Source organism: Meles meles, chromosome 3, assembly GCF_922984935.1.
Source record: "Meles meles chromosome 3, mMelMel3.1 paternal haplotype, whole genome shotgun sequence".
Lineage (NCBI taxonomy): Eukaryota > Metazoa > Chordata > Mammalia > Carnivora > Mustelidae > Meles > Meles meles.
Genome location: NC_060068.1, coordinates 108,547,460 through 108,564,953, shown reverse-complemented (window position 1 = coordinate 108,564,953; position 17,494 = coordinate 108,547,460). Strand labels below are relative to the sequence as shown.

The following is a 17,494-nucleotide window of genomic DNA, read 5'->3' as shown; positions in this document are numbered from 1 at the left end:
GAGTTGCTTGTTTTTATCTTTTCCCATTAGTCTGTTGGGCTGTCTTTCTCTTAGGGATTTAGGAGCTTAAAAAAAATTTATGTACTAATCCTTCATCTGTTTTATGTCACCAGTATCTTCTTGGGTGTCTTGTTTCTCTTTTTAGTTTGTTTATGATGTTATTAATTTTGATGGGAGAAAATGATCAGTCCTTGCCTTTATGGCTCATGTTTTTTAGAACAGTCCCTGCTGGCTCACGCTGCCTTAGGCACATTCATGCTAGGTTTCATTTTGTCATCTTCACTGTTTAAGGTTTGGAATTGAGATATCATTGGGAAGTTCGGGTAAAATTATGTAAATGGCAGGTGATGCTTCAGGAGGGAGTGGGAGTCAAAATGCACACTCGAGCTATAGGCTGGGGGCTTCTCAGAGGAGGGAAGATGGTTGAAACCAGTGGCATACATAGTACTGTCCAGAGAAATCAGGTAAAGTCAAAGAGAAGTGGGCCAGAGAAGTTATCAAGGAGGTAACTTGACAGAGCAGCAACCACATTCTTTTTACACGGACACTCCTAGAACTCAGTGTGGGGCCTGCCCGCAGCGGCATGCGTCCCTCCAACACATACTCACTTATAAATCTCTAAAGGCTTGCAGAGTGAATACATTTTAAAATCTTCCCCTTCCCTTGAATCAATTTGTCCACATAAATCATACAAATGAGCGAGCCTTGTAAGAGAAGGGGCAATGACCTTCTTGCTTACCGTGTATTACCAAAGCTGGAGCTCTGGCTCAGCTCTCCTTCGTTTGGGCTTGACCTTTAAACGAACCCCCGTGGCATCCGTGAAGTCACAGCTGGAGGAGAAGTGTGGTAGCTGACCTGCACAACAGTGCTGATTTGAGATGGATTTGGAGAGTATCCGCAAATGCCAACTTTCCCTTAATGTGTCCTGAAACTACCCTGGAGGGTTTGTATTGGTCATTGTTCTGCTAACATTAGTTATTTTGTGGACCTCTGAAGCACCTTTCCCTGAATTGTCAATCCACAAATTGTCTGTAAAATCTACTCCACGGGGTAAAGGAACAGAATTATTCATAAGACAGTGTCTACCTTAGCTTTTGGCGAAATTATTCACTCAGGGTATAATTAAGTCATAGGCACACTGGCCCGAATGTGGATAAAGCTGGAAAGGAAATAATTCCTGTTCCAATTTGGATGCTTTCTGATGTTTGACAAGCCTCTGGTATGTTAATCCATGAACTGAAGAAAACTCAGAATCCCCTGTAAAGAAGAATTTCTTTCTTTCTCTTTTCTTTTCTTTTTCCTTTCTTTAGGAGAATTGGAGAATAACTAATGGGAGGGAAAGAATAGGCAGAACTGGAAAAGTTTAAGGTTGTCAACAGGATGACAACACTGAAATCTGAGAGGTAAAAATGAAGTAACAAAGTGGAAAAGCTGCAAATATAGGGGTTAGGAGATGTGTTTCTAGACTGTGTGGGCACAGGGTGCACTGAGAAGGGCCAGGGCAGGCTGGACTACTAACTCCTCTACCTCCCCCGCCATGTACAGCAGCCCCTGTCTGCCCGTGCTGTTTGTCCTCCAGAGACTGAGCATGGCCACGGCTCATATGGTGAGAAGACATGCAAACTGAGAAAATACACACACTCAGATGTTGCAGACAAATCAAAATTTATTCAGACAGACAGAAATGCACCTACTCAGGACTACAGTTAAGCATTTACTATTAACCAAAGAGTCGTGTTCACATTCCAGAGAAGTCTACGTGGAAAAGCATTCAGAATTTACTAGATTTTTTTCTACATCACTATTTCATTTACAGTAGGGACAACAAAATGACACTCAGGATTTGGTGGGCTCTCATTACAATGCTACACATTGAACAGGGACAAACATCAGTGACTTTGAGAAAAAGGTATAAAAAGACCAAAACCACCCACTGTAGAAAGGGCTCTTAGATGTTACTGTACAATGTAGTCAAGGTGGAAAAAAAAAAAAGTGTGAATGGCATTCTGGGAAAAGTAGAGGGGCAGACCTGGACAGACACTTAGTCATTCACTGTTGGGCGTGGGGAAATGGGTATAAAGAAGGGAAAACTGGTAACAAAATCTCAGATTGAGTAGTAAGGTATTCCCATGCCTAGAATATCTGTGGAAACAAAAAGACATCAATATGGCAGACAACTAACCATGGTGGAAGAAAATTCTGGGATTTAGGGTCGATGCTGAGGCAACAGTATTAAATAAAACAACCATGTATGGAATAAGAATAAAGCTATTTAGTAGAAGTGCGTGCAGAAATGAGTGAGTGAGGATTCGGTTCAATACCTGTCTCAAAAAAAGGGACTGGATTATCACGGTATTATTTTTGTTTAATCAAGATTGTTATGTATACTTAGTCACTAGCAAAAGGACTCCTGCCCAAAAAGAGGAAATCACAAATTCTACCTCTAAGGATAAGGTAACTAGAAAATCGAATCTTTAGTGCTTGTGAAAAGCAGTAAAGCCCTTTAAAAATCTGGCACGCCAAAGTGAGGCATGCAAAGTGGTGTTAATGTCGCTCCATTGATTTGGGGTCCCAGTCTTAGGAGGGCTTTTTATTTACTATTTTAATGAATCAAAACATCTTCTTGGAATATCTCTGAAAACAAGCATCTCGTTACCTTACTGGGAACTGACTGCTGAGCCCACTCTTCCCCATCGTTAAGTTAATGCTAAGAATCTTTAAGTGTCATCTTAATTTGACACTTGTCATAAGATAATTAGGCAAATTAGAATCAGTGGTTCTCTGTTCCTGGAAGTTTTTCTAAGTGAAAGCAATTTGTCGCTTTTAATTTGTTCTCTTGCGCATTTTGCCAAGCTCGGAGGAGACAGTAACGATGGTTTTCTTTAATGGCCTAAACTGAATTTTTTTAATATGTCTTGATTCTTGTATACGCTCTATTAGAATCTAACTGCAATTAAGCACCTGTTTCCTGAATTACCACCTCAGTGTTTTGTTCAAGTGAGGGAAAACAATTGAAAGAGAGGTGATGGAGTTGCCATCCCAATACAGAGCTCGCCTCTGTTCTCGCTCTACCGAGGGTCCTGGTGGTACCCGTGTCTCCCAGGCCAAAGAAGTTGGTTGTATCACATATGTTCATTTCCCTTCTGAGACCAAGCCTAGGAATGATGCCACTGTGGCCAGTGCTAGGGTTGGAAAATTCTGGTTTGAAGGCAGCTTGGTAAAGTAGAAAGAAATTGAAATGGTCCATTTGAGGTGGGGGATGGGGGCAAGGGGGCTTGGTCAGCTACCGCCATCACCATGGTTCGGCTGAGTGTATTTTTTGCCTGAGTTTACATGGTTGTCTTGTGGATGGGCTGGAGCTCAGGAGGAAAGGAAGATAAACCAATGTGGGCCACAGAGCCTTGGCGGGGAGGCATTGATGAGGGTCACCAGGTACTTGGAAACCAGGTGGGGCAGGAGCTTAAGGGTCTGAGGTACTAAACTAAATGGGACCACTTTGAAGACTAGTCTTTGGTACTTAGATCCGAGCCAGCTTGATAGGGGCAGAAATCCTTGAAACGATAGAGAGGCTGACCCTACGCAATTTGGAGACAGACTGTAATCATGAGCTGACTTAGGGAAAAGAAACGCTGGCGGACAGCTTGCTTCATCAGCCTCCTGACACGGGTGCAGGTGTGGGGATTGGGGAAGGAGTAGCTCTGAAAGATCCAACCCTAGCTTCCAGGTGCTATGATGAGGTTCTTTGTGGCCTCCCTTTGGGATTTTTTTCTTTTTAATAATGATGAGTGGTATAAAATCTGTACAGCTTGTGTACCCTTGCTATGATTTGTGGATAGAAATGGGGCAAAAGCAAAAGATGAGGTTAAGAATCCTGAATTTTCTTCTGCTAAGGAACACTGTGGTATTGTCTTCTCGGGGAGCAGGGGATGTGTATCTGTGCCTTGGGAAAAGCCCTTGCATCGGTAGGGAAGGTAGGAACCCGTGGCAGACAGGATTGCTGCAGCCCCGGGGAGGAGGGGAAGGGAAGCTTTGAGCGAAATGAAAAAGATGGCTTGTGAAGTTGCCCATGTGGGAGTCTCATGGCTTCTGCAAGGAAAGTGATTTAGGCAGACAAAGGCTTATCCAAATCAAAGGGCTTCCAGTAACTCTCCTAATGCATAGGGAAAGGAACCTCCTCAGCCTGCAGGCTACAAGTGCTGATTCTTAGTGCAAAAAAAGAACTTCTGATCTACATTTCTTATTCCAGAAATTGTGATCCAGGTCTGGACAAGCTGACAAATTTATAATTGTGTTTCAAATGAGTTTCGAGAAGATACTGAAGCGCTTTTTCTGAGTGGTGTGTGTGTGTGTCTTGTACACAGTCTACTCTGTACATACAGACATCCTTAGGCATGTACAGAGAAGCATCCAGACACCCTGTTCATAAGGAAAATCGATTCCCCAAAGGAACTCTTGACTGAATTAAGGCTGTTGTTTGTAGGAAGCCAGATAGAGTGATATGAAAAACGAATTTTTAATTATTACCACGAGGGGCAGTGGGGATAGGGCAGAAGAAAGTACAGTGTGGTGTGTTTTCCACGACATCTACAGGACACAAGAAAAGCACTTAGACACCGTAAGGCTGGGAACCATGCTGGAATGACCACTGGTGTGGGTAATCGAAAAGCGTCTTGGACGTTTACAAGGTGGGGGCTCCCTGCGCGGTCAGAATCCCACAAACTTCACACGCGCGTGGCACAACTCTCACGGGAGGGAAGGCGGCTCCAGCTCAGCCAGCCGTTCCCCTGTCTAAAAAAAAAACAGAACACAACACCCTTCTTCCCACACAGCCGTATGCAAGACCAGAATGTTCGGGGGACAAGGAGCGGTCTTCCAAACCTCGGGTCGGGTACAGAGAGCAACAATGCAGAAGAGGCCTTGGTGCTGTGGGGTCTTAGATACAAATGCCAGAGTAGGAAGCGACTTGCCGGTTGGCGCAAACCTCGCGTCCTCTTCCCCGTGGGGACTACCAGATGTAGCCCACCTCGTCCTCTTTGTCGTCGTCCTCATCCTCGTCATCCTCTGTCACTGCCCGGGTGTGCACTCTCAGCTTCCCGGCTCTGTCCTTTGGTCCCAGCTCCCGCTCGTCCTCTAGGTCATCCAGCAGGACCACAGCTCCGCCACTGCCAAAATCCCCTGAGGTCTCCTGCTCCTCTTCTGAATTGAGAAGACGAAAGGAGAGATGGGAGGTTAGTTGCTGTGGGTCCTTTTCATGTAACTTAAGTGTAGGGAGAAACCACGCAGTTTACTCTCTGAATATTGGAACTTCGCTACGTGGATGGGGTTAGTTGACATGTCATGGGCCACAAGCTTTGCGAGCCCCAGAGGTCCGGAGATGCTGCTGCCTTCTTGGGGAGAACTTTGGGGGTTTAGTGAAGTTGTGCGCTGTCAAAAAATGTGATCCAGTCCCCTGGTCACAGTGAGTCCCTTGCCCCTCAGAAAGCTAGCTATGCCTAACCTCATGTGATGTCAGGGTTCTTGTGTCTGCACTGTAAACTTGTTCACTGCAGGGGCGCCTGGCGGCTCAGTCATTAAGCCACTGCCTTCAGCTCAGGTCATGATCCTGGGGTCCTGGGATCGAGCCCCGCATCAGGCTCCCTGCTCAGCAAGGAGCCTGCTTCTCCCTCTCCCATTCCCACTGCATCTCTCTCTCAAGTAAAAAATAAAATCTTAAAACAAGACACAACTGTTCACTCTAGACCACAGATAGGTATCGAGATTCCTCTGCCCAGATCTTCATACAGTCAAGACCTGCCAGTCAACAGAGGTCACTGTGGGGCTGACGCAGAAGGCCCTACTCACCACAGCTCACGGCGCCCTGTTTCCTGGAGCCGGCCAGCTCGTTGCCGTATTTATCCACACACCAGCACTGGCCCGTGCTGCCGTGGCACTGGGTGGCTTTGTAATAGCCCTCCTCGTTACACCGAGGGATGAACGCTCCTGAGGGAAGACAAAGTCCAAACTGAATACGCGTGCTCAGAAACTCAGGGTTAATGACCCCCAAGAGAGAAAAGAGGGCTTAACACATCAGACGGGATTTCCAGCAGAGATAGCAGGGGGAATGGAGCGGCTGGTTATTGTTTTATCAAGATTTACAGGGTCCTGGATGGGCTCAAGCTGAGACAGGATCCCTTCGTGGTTGAGTTTTTATTTTTCCCTTTTAAATGCTGATAATTTCTTAATAGTTTCCCAGTCTTAAGGAGACAGGATTGAAATGGAGCACTGTGGAATGTCCAGTGTACAGCAAAATTTGACTTACATACTCTGTGAGATGATTAGCACAGTAAATTTAATTAACATCCATCTTTCCTATATGATGCGAACTCTTAGGATTTGCTACTCCCAACTTGATATGTACCACAGCAGTGGTGACTATAGTCCTCATGCCGTACATTAAATTCCTAGTCCTACCTTGTCTTGTAACTGGAAGTGTGTACCTTTTAACCACCTTCCTCCAATTCTCCCTACCTACGGTAACCACCAGTCTGACGTCCTTTTCTATGAGTTGTTTCAGGTTCCACATCCAGGTGAGATCATATGCTATTTGTCTGACTTCTTCACTTAGCATCTTGTCCTCCAGCTCATTCCATGTTGTCACAATTGGCAGGACTTCATCTTTTTATGGTGTATAATATTCTATTGTGTACACATACACACACAGTAGTTATTCAGTGATCCGTTGGTAGACCCCTAAGTTGTTGCCATATCTTGGCTATTGTAAATAATGCTGCCATGAACATGGGAGTGCAGATATCTCTTTGATATGATGTTATTTCCTTGGGATATATTCTGAGAAGTGGAACTGCTTAGTTATAGGGTAGTTCTATTTTAAATGTTTTGATGACCCTCCATACTCCTTTCCATAGTGGCTATAGCAGTTGGCATTCACATCAACAGCACACCAGGCCTCCCTTTTCTCTGTGACCTCACTAATATTTGTTGTCTGTTGTTGCTTTGATGATAGCCACTGTGACAGGTGTGAGGTGGTTATCTCATTGTGGTTTTGGCTTGCATTTCCCTAATGATTAATGATGTAGAATATCTTTTGTTGTACCTGTTGGCCATCTGTATGTTTTCCATTCTGGGGTGCTTGGGTGGCTCAGTTGGTTGTCTGATTCTTGGTTTCCGCTCAGGTCATGATCTCATGGGCGGTGAAATCAAGTCTGAATCAGGCTCTGTGCTAAGTGGAGAGTCTGCTTGAAGGTTCTCTCCTTCTGCCCCTCCTCCTACTCTCTTTCTCTCAAGTAAATAAACAAATTTTCAAAAAAAACAATGTCTATTCAGATATTCTATCTTTAAAGATTGTATTTATTTGACAGACGGAGATCACAAGTACGCAGAGAGAGAGGAGGAAGCAGGCTCCCTGCTGAGCAGAGAGCCTGATGCAGGGCTCCATCCCAGGACCCTGGGATCATGACCTGAGCCGAAGGCAGAGGCTTCAACCCACTGAGCCACCCAGGCACCCTAAGATAGTCTATCTTTAAATCAGATTTTTCTTTGCTGTTGAATTGTGTCAGTTCTTTAACCCCTTGTCAGATACATGGTTTGCAAATATTTTTTTCTCTTTCTGTAGCTTTTCATTTTAGTAATAATTCTGCTGTGCAGAAGCTTCTGTAATTTTTTATTATTTGTGCTTCTGGTGACCCATCCAAAAAACCATTGCTGAGACCCATGTCCAGGAGATTTTCCCTGTTTACTTTTCAAAGTTTCATGGTTTCCATTCTTACCTTTAAGTCTTTAATCCATTTCGAGTTTATCTTCTACCACTCATAAAAACTGAGATCTAGTTTCAATCTTTTACATACATTCAATTTTCCTAGCACCATTTAAGAGATTGTCTTTTCTCCAGTGAGTATTTTTGGCTCCCTTACCAAGTCTAAGTTGACCTTATATACGTGAATTTATTTGGGGGCTCTTGATTGTGTTTCCTTGATCATTCTGTTTTGATGCCACCATGCCATTTTGATGACTATACCTTGATAATTTGCTTGAAATCAGGAAGTGCAATGTCTCCTACTTTGTTCTCCTTTCTCAGGACTGCTTTCACTATTTGAAGTCTTTTGTGTTCTGTACGGATTTTAGGATTGCTATTTCTACTTCTGCAAAAAATTCAATTGGACTTTTGATAGGTATAGCAATGAATTTGTAGACCCCTTTGGGTAATATGGATATTTTAACAATATTAACTTTTCCAGTCCATGAACATGGGATTCCTTTCAATTTATTTGTGTTGTCTTTGATTTATTTCATCAATGTCAGATAGTTTTCAGCATATAGATCTTTCACTTTCTTGGTTAAAACACAGCAGCTACAAAGAAAATCTTACTTCTTCCTTTCCAACTTGGATGCCTTTTGTTTCTTCTTGCCTGACTATACTGGCTAGGACTTGCAGTACTATGCTGAATAGGAGTGTTAGGAGTGGGTAGTTTTGTCTGTCTTGATCTTAGAGGAAAAGCTTTCAGCCTTTCACCATTGGGTATGATGTTGCTTGTTGTATTGAGGTTTGTTCCTTTTATATCTAATTATTGTTCAAAGTAAAAAAATGGATGTTGAATTTTGTCAAATGTATTTTCTGCGTCTGTTCAGATACCACATTCTACTAATGTGATGTATTTTGAACCATCCTTGCATCTCAGGGTTAAATCCCATTTGATCATGGTAAATGATCTTTTTAATATACTTCTGAATTTCCACCTGGAAACATCTTAGAAAAGCAAGTATGTGGGCCCCACCCCAGATCTGCTGAATCAGATACTTTGAGAAAAGGGCCTAGAAATAATATTGTAATAATGTGTGTAAGTGTATATATATCTTTATTATATATAATATAAATAAAATACAATATTATATATAATAATATAAATAAAATATAATAATATATATACTACATATAAAAATATATTATAAATAATAAGCCCTCCAGGTGTTCTAATACATGCTGAAATTTGAAAGTCACAAGTTTATAACAGTGTCTTATATCTGAAGTTACATTCCCACTTATAAATTCCTAACAGTATTTGAGCCATTCTGATTGCCAAAGAGTTGTCTATTTCATGGTTTTCTACATTAGTCTTGATTGTTTAACTTCATAATATTCCTATAAAGCTTTTCTAATTAGAACTTTTATTATTTTTTTTAGTGCATTTGAAGGTAAGTTTCACTTTAGTTGCTTCCCCTGATTTTGGTACACAAAATTTTCATTTTCTTTTACTTCTAAATGTTTTGTTGTACTTTTTTTATTATATTCTCTCCCTGCCCCCTCCATGTAGGGAGTTTGGGGGATTGTTTAGTTTTCTTTGGTGGCATAATCCAAAGCAAATATTCGATTGTGTTTGAAAAGACAATACATTTCATGCTTATGTACAGGAATACATATATACGAATGCTAATTAATCAGGTTATTCATTTCTTCTGTCTACTTGAGCTAAATTTCAAGAGGTATATGTCCGATAACAATTGTAGGTATGATGATTCCTTCTTGTAATTCTTTCATTTTAAAGTTGCACGCATACCATAATATGGTGAAAGAAAAAGGAACATTTCAGCATTTCAGCACCTCTTTGTTTATAGAATTGTTTATAGGATTCAAGACAAAGCATTTGCTAGATCAGATTTTTATGAAAAGGAGTCTCTAGTATCTTTTAGTTTCAGCTTTTAGTGTAATGGTTTTACCTTTACCTCTGAAAGTAAAAATTGGGTCTCATAATGAGTTTTGGTCCATTTACATTTCTTGTGATTACAGATACACATGTTCTTCTTTTTCCCCATTTTGTTGAAATGATCAAGATTTTAAGTCCATCTTTTTCTTCTATAGGTTTAACAACTCTATAGTCTATTTCCAGTATTGTTATGCCTTTCTTTCTCTGTGGGAAATTCAACAATAAGATTTCAAGTTAATCTAGGTTTTCTTTTCTTCCAGAATAAACTAGAAGCTTACCACCTTTTATAAAACCTCACTGCCCCCAACAGTCTGAAATTCTCATTCTTGCTCTAGAACATTTCTGTAGGTCAATAGCAGCATGTCTTATTTCTTCTCCACAACTGGATCTAAATAATTCTTTCTGGGATTGTTTCATTTCTATAGAGTAAATCCTTTGATGGTAGTTCAGTAAGTCTGGGGGTAGTAAACTTAACTTACAGTTTGAGAATACCTCTGTCCTCACACTTGAATGCTCTGTTTCTCAGTTTTGGTTTTTCTTAGAGTGTGTGTGTTTCATAATTGCATACTCATCTTCTATGGGGAAAGTACTCCTGACTATGACCAGAGTAATAACACTGGTGTGAAGACAAACTGTTTGCTTACTTCTCTGGCTTTCTGCTCCTTAATTTACTTCAAGTAATAGACTCCAGAAGGAAGTGTAACATGGGAAGCAATGGTTTTACTCTTTTGAACTGGATTTAACCTCAGATCCTGCTGATTGTGGCAAGGGCTCAATACCCTGGTCACCAGGCTATTCTAAGATGACCAGAATGACACATTCAGAATCTCTGCCAGTGCACAGCAGGAGGATGGAAAAGGAAAAACAAAAACAAAAACAACAGATGATTCCCATGACCAGAAGGCAGAGAGATTTGTGAACAGATTCTCAATTAAGGTCTGCAAAAGAGAAGACCTACTAGAAAGCTGGAGAAATGCTGACCCCTCCCCTTGTGCTGCCACTGGAAAGCAATAGCACTTGATAGACAAAAAAAGAAAACCGGATCCTGGGCTTGGCCTCCAGGCTGGTAAGAAGCAGGTGTTGCTCTAAATCAATAAGGTAATAGAATTACCATTCTTCCTAAGGAGGCAGTAACTATAACTGATGGGAGGTTGTTTTTTAAATTCAAATGCCCCTGAAAACACATGTATTATATTAGGAGATTTCTCTATGAAAAAAATAAGGTGCAAGAAGGTCAATGATGTTTTTAGGAGTCAGCCAGAATAATCTATGTATGTGGGGAGATGTGATAAAGGAAGCTTTAGAACTAGGTGGGATTCATGATAGGGCAAAGAGAGGCACTTTGTAGGGAAGACAGAAGATGAGACATTTTATCTCAGAGTCTGTAACTTATAAATGTCTCATTCATTATTAAATAACAAAGCACTCAGAGGATATCCATAGCCAAAGAAAATAAAATTTTAAAAATAGATTTATACTATTCTATACCTGTGCACCTTAGGTACAAAACTCAAATCCCAAATACTTGCCAGCATGGAGACATCACGTAGGTGAGCACAAGGCCTTGTGCTGGAAATACCAACGGAAGGAGGGAGTCAGCTGTTGGCCTTCACCCCAGAAAGATGCCTTTGTCTTTTTAGAACCTAGGTCCACCCAGGTCAGAATTATAACTTCGGGGTTCTTTCCGAGTTGAACAGCAGGCATTATCAGAAACGGGACATCTGAGGCAAGCCAGTGAATATCTTTCAAAAGAAAGAGTAGCTAGGTATTTTGAGGTGACCCAAGAAGCAGTGGAGGAGAACCTGCCAGAGTTCACAGACGGCCTACTTCTGACAAGCTGCAGCAAACTTGCCCGTTTCCTTCCAGTAAATAGGTACATGTCTGAAACGGCAAGCTGCTTAGGCAAGGCGCCTGCTTCTTACGGCCTAACAAGAATAATTCTGACTTCCTGTACTGCAGCTGTCAGCTCTCTTTTTAAAAAGCAAGTAAAGCAACACAGACTCCTTTTTCCGCCAACAAATGAGCCTTACCACTCTCTGCAGTGGCTTGGTGTGAATGCCAGGAGGCCCCTTGAGTGCTGGAGGAGGAGGAGGACATGCGGCTGCAAGGGACACCTCGACAAGCTGCCCTTTGTTACCTTTACCTCAGCCACAGCTTGGCAGGTCCAGGAAAAAAACATGGTTAACATTCAGACAGAGCAATGTACACTGAACAGCCTTATGCTTTCCTCGACGGATTATTATGCGGGCGAAACCAAGCAATGCATTTAAGCACACTAAAGTCTTTGAACCAGAAGAGGGCCCAGCTCATCTTCCTCCTTGCACAGACAACTTAATCTGGGGAGTAATTCCGGAATTTCCAGACCATGTCAGGGAGGAGTTGGAGCTAGCGATGGTGCTGGGGCCCTGCCCACTAATCCCCCGCTAAGGGAGGAGGCAGCGTTTCTCAACCAGCTCCCTCGCCTCAACTTACCTCTGGCCAGCTGTCTGGGGATGAAGGGACGCGTTTCTTTCAGGAAACGCAGGTACCTAATTGAATAACCATTGCTGTGGCTCAATATTACAAGAGACATGGATGGTTTAATTAGTTGTTTAAACGAGTGACACGAAATTGTACTTACCCAGCAGGCTTTTCCCCTTGCTCAGCTTCTGAATCCTGTTCATTTCATTCTGGCAAGGGAGACCTAAAAAATAATTTATAAAAGTCAGTTTCCAGATGGTGTGGGACATAATCTCTAATGATTGGCTCCACTCTTGATGTGAAATGTACACAATGACACACCTGGGACTGGAATTACTCCATATGCTGTTATTATACAGCAAAACAAATTCAGGCCATTAGTGTTACTAATTAAAAAAGAAAAAATCTTACACTGCGAGGTACTTAAATAGTATTTGGGGGCTACCTGCATTGTATACTAATTTTTCTGCCCACCCTCAACTGAAGCAAATGCCAGGTGCCAACTAGGTGATCTGGCAATAGACATTTTAGTCAGCTGAGAACCAGGATCAAAAAAGCTTCCTAGTGGTTAAATGTTCTGAATGCAACACAGGAGCCACGAACCAGAGGGAAGGTGACAAATACTTGATGTACACCAGGCCTTGCTATAGGACAGAAAGAGGATTAGAATGGCTACTTTAGATTTTCTGGCTCAGTACCCCAGGTTAGGACAACACAGGCCTCAAGGGCCAACTCTGAAGCTATCCAAGATATGTAGAGAGGCAGTGAATAGAAAAAAGGTAAACCTTAATTCTCAGCTCTGCCACCTCACAGTGGAATGCTCTGGGCAAATCACTCTCAGCCTCCAAGTCCTCAATTATGAAACACCTGTTGTGGTGAAGGACTGATACAGTGGGAGCCACATGGCTAAGTAGGGCATAGGGGAGTGCGCAGTTCTCCAGTCTGGAGAACTGACCCCGTTCTGGGCTTAAAGCAAGATGGCCGCACCCATCTTGAGTGTTACCATGACGGGACCGTGCACACCCTGGGGCTTGGCAAGGTTCTGCTCTGTGCTCAAGGGCCTTTACACTACTTCTGTCCAAGCAACTTTGGGGCCCTTAGTAAGTACCCGAGTACCTATTTACATCTATTACCCTGTGCATTGCACACCACACCATCTTGCTGCTTGTTCTTTGAGAAAAGCTAATAAAATCTGGTTACTTCCGGGGTTAAGGTGCTGAGTATAGGAGAAAGATGCCAACTGAAAACAAGGAAAAGGGAAATAAATTCCATCTTTGAAGATAAAAGGTAGCATTTACTAGGATACGGGTACCAGAAAATGTCCTAGAACTTTGTCTTAATCTTTACAACAATCCCACAAAGTAGGTACCATTATTACTCCTATTTTGCAACTGGAAAGGGTCATCTCTGTGTGAAACTGCAGGCATTTGAAAGACTATTCCAAGACAGTACAAGTCACTTTCATTCACATAACACTGTGTCAGCTCCTCAAACTGTCCCACGGTAATTGTAAAAATTCTGCTTCTTTTTCATCAAGGAAACATGAATCAGGCTGAGACATACAAGAAACTGCTGCGAGAAAAAGAGTGAAGAGTTAGACCAAACTCCAGATAAAGAATTCTAACAGTGACAACGTTGGCTGCTGAGCAGATGACAAGAGTTACCAAAGACTCCTCCAAGTAGGCAAGGATGCTTGTGAAAAAGACACTGTGAGACCAGAGCTCAATGCAGATACAAAGACTCAAGGACAGACTTAAACACTGAAAGGAATGAAGTTTGTATCTGAAGCAGCAGAACTCAGGCTCAACATCCAGGTTACTGATGCTCCTGCAAGAAGAGTAATCAAATGGAACCAAAGTTTTAATCCCACAGCATAAAAATGCATGACATGTCCCCAGAAAAAGGGCTACATATAGACTGAGCCAAACTAAGACATGTCCTAGGAAATGGTTTCCGTTATTGTACAGCTAAACCCAGTACTGGGAGAATCATGTTTAAAGATAGCAGTATAACAAACGCCGGCTCCAGGAAGTTCTACTTCGCACCTTTCTTTCTGTACTAAAAGAAAAAAATTTTTTTTTTTTTTACAAATATTCAACTGTTATTTTTAAGGGATATAATTCCAGTGAGAATTTTTGAAAAAAAAAAAAAAAAGTTCTAAAACCCAAAGAGAACACTAAAAAACATCAAAACCAGACAACAAATAATACTACCACATGGAGAATTATACAGTATGCTCCCAAACTTTCTGGGGCCTGAGAGGGACTCAGAGGCTTAACTGTAGATTATCTACACGTTTATCCTAACAAAAATACCACGTATGGAGTACATACGGGCTACAGCTAAAAGAGTGCCTTGGAGAAGAATTTCAGCCTTGAATACATACATTAATCAACAGCAAATGATGAAGAAATGTGAGTTCTGAGTCAAGAACCAAAGTCAAGTTCTGAGTCTGGTTTGGTGGGAACCCAACCAAAAAAGAGAGCGTAATGCACACATGAGAAACAAAAAAAGGAACCACAATGAACAGACTTTAATTGTCCTTGATTCAGCTTCTCCTGTGTGCCATGTGAGGGGGTTCTGGACTCCGTCAGCCATTGCTAAGGCTGGCCCAGCCAGGGACATCCACATGGCACGGTAACCACCTCTGTCCATGTTAAGGACAGCAGCCTTCCTCTCAAGGTCCTGGCGCTCATAGCTCTGAGGGAGATGCTAGCATGAGGCTTAGCTTAGTTATTCAGGTTAAACCTGAACTCTGGCTACAGTCACATGAGGTTGTATGAACTCAAGCCCAAAGCCATCCTCGTACCCAGTACTGGATGACCACAGGTATTTGTTAGGATAACAACATGGCTATTAGTCAACACTGATTTGGAAGTAGCAGCTGCCAGGATGAGAAAAGAGAAAGGAGACAGAAAAAGAAAAAAACGATCACTTTGCAGAGGATACGATGGCATACCTGAAAAAAATCAAAGGAAACCAACCAGAATAATTATTACCAACAAAAGAAAAATTTAGTAAGGTGGCTGTGAAGAAAATTAATCCTGAAACAACCCCCAGCAAGGAACTACAATAGGAAAAAAAAAAGTCAATTTCATTTACAAGGAAGATAAATACAAGGGAAGTATAGTATCTGGGAGAACAAAACTTAAAAACTTACCTCCGTTGGTTGAGAGATGCTGTCCAAAGTCAAAGGATTCAATATCACCTAGCTATCAATTCTCCCTAGATTACTAAGACCCATAACAATAAGCATAAGAATATCCAGGAAACCCTGAAGGATGAGTGGCAGGAGAGGGTGGCCCCACTAGATATAGGAATAGACAAATATACATGAAGAAGTTTTATATACAATAGACGAAGCATTCAAATTAGAGGAGGAAGATGGCTTTGTCACTAAGTGACATAAAGGTAACTGAACAACCCTCTCCAGGGGTCAGCCCCTACCTGACCACACACGGAAGAAATCTAAAGCAATACAGGATTTCAACAGACGATCAACCAACCAAAAGGTACTGATGAAAACACAAACACAAGAGAATTGCTTTAGTATTTCATGGCACAAAATACCTTCCTAAGCCTATGGTAAGCCCCATGGCTTCTAGAAAACCATAAAGGATGGAAAAACTACATTATTAAATTGAAAAATTTCTTCCTAGCAAAAATGCACCAAGTCAAAGTTGGGGGAAAAAAGTATTTGCAAGACATGTGACCAGAACAGTACTAATGTTCTCCGTTCAGGGAGAATCCCTAAAAACACACCAAAAAGGACACACAGAGACCTAGGTATTTCTTGGTAAGAGTAAAAATTAGTACAACCATTTGGGGAGGGAAATGGGAAGTAATACTTAAGTTAAAAATGCACAAGCCTTACGACCAGTAATTCTGCTTTGAGGAAAGTATCTTGGAGTCCTACCAACAGATACATGTACTTGACACTGAGTGCCCTTTGCAATGATTCACATTTTCTGCTCTGTGTGTACAGTGACTCTGAACGCAGAGAGGCATAGACATGCTTATAATTTTAAAATTATAATATTCATAGCCCTCTTCCGTTCCTGCGGGTGGGTTCCAACAGCCATGCTCGGAGTAGATTATCCATCATCCCCGGCTTGAGCTGAGCCAGCTTGGGGACTTGGGACTGGGATTCAGATACAAGCCACTCTCTGCTAGTCTAGCTAGCTGTGGATCACCACACCTGGGTGCACAAGCCCAGGAAGCTAAGCCAGACCATCCGGCGCCTCCCAGATACTCTGAACTCCTGCCTCTGCATTCCTGAGAGGCTGCAGGGGAACTCGGTCCTCTGACTTGCCATGATGTGAGATACTCCTGCGTTCTTGCCCCATACTCCTCAAATGTGGTCTCTTTTGTAAGTGAGCTGGAGTGTATCACCAAGAAACCCTTGCCTATGAGATCCAGGAGGAAGCTGAATTTACCCTAGAGAGGCTGACAAGAGGCTTTTCTCTGACAAGAGGAGACTTTGTGTGACCAGGGGCATTACGGTACTCTGCTATTTGTATAGTATTCCTCACAGAAGGGATATCCCAGTGACCTTGGGAATGATGTAGCAAAGGTTTCCACATTCACTTTACAGATGTAAATGCTGAGGCATGAAATAGTTAAGAGATTTCCTCCAAGGGGGAGTGAGGTAATGGGCCCTTTCGTTACGCTCTTGGGTTTTCTAATATACAATGATTAAAAATAAAATAAGTGCAAAGAAAAGAGCCTTTGGGTCTGGCATTCTGTCAGCTGACTGCTTACTCTCTAGCCGTGTCCTTTGGCCTGATGACTTCCACCTGCCTCCCTAGTATGTGATACATAGGCCTTCCGAGCCCAGTGTGGCTGCCCTGAGCATCAGGAACCACCCCCCCACCCTCCTCTGCCTCACCTCCAGGCTTCTGGAAGCAGTAGCACCACTCATTGTTGGAAAGCTTGCCATCCTTGAAGGAGTCACAGGAGTTGAAGAGAGGCTTGATGCAGGGCTCATACTTATCCAGGTAGATGGCATTGATTTCTGAGTGGTCAAGCAGGAGGTCATAGTTCATGTCCAACTTGTTGAACATCCAGCCCAGGGAGTCCTTGCAGATGGGCAAGATGCTGGTGTCAAATCCTGCAGAGAGAAGGGCGCACCTCAGCGGCCATTAAGCCTGGTCTGGGCTGACATAAGAGGAGCCCCCCCCCGACCTCCTCCTCTCCTGAGGCACTTCCCCTCCAAGGGTCAGTCTCAGGGGCACCCTACTAGAGGATACTAATGTTGGAGTAGGGGTTTAAATAAAATATTTTAAAATGCTCTTAAACAAAAATCAGCATTTGAGAAAATTATGTCCCAAAGGGAA

General features: G+C 42.4%; 1 protein-coding gene across 2 annotated transcripts in view; it reads right to left on the bottom strand.

The window, feature by feature from the left end:
• Positions 1-1,648: 1,648 nt before the first annotated feature.
• The window catches only part of SPOCK1 (SPARC (osteonectin), cwcv and kazal like domains proteoglycan 1), a 518,175-nt gene continuing 502,329 nt past the window's right edge, over positions 1,649-17,494 (bottom strand). For both annotated transcript variants that reach the window (XM_046000679.1, XM_046000680.1), the window contains 4 exons: positions 17,047-17,268; positions 12,319-12,381; positions 5,842-5,979; positions 1,649-5,196 (listed from right to left, as the gene is read on the bottom strand). In XM_046000679.1, the coding sequence (XP_045856635.1) occupies positions 5,006-5,196; positions 5,842-5,979; positions 12,319-12,381; positions 17,047-17,268 (614 nt within the window). In that variant the 3' untranslated portion in view covers positions 1,649-5,005. The remainder of the gene's footprint in view (positions 5,197-5,841; positions 5,980-12,318; positions 12,382-17,046; positions 17,269-17,494) is intronic.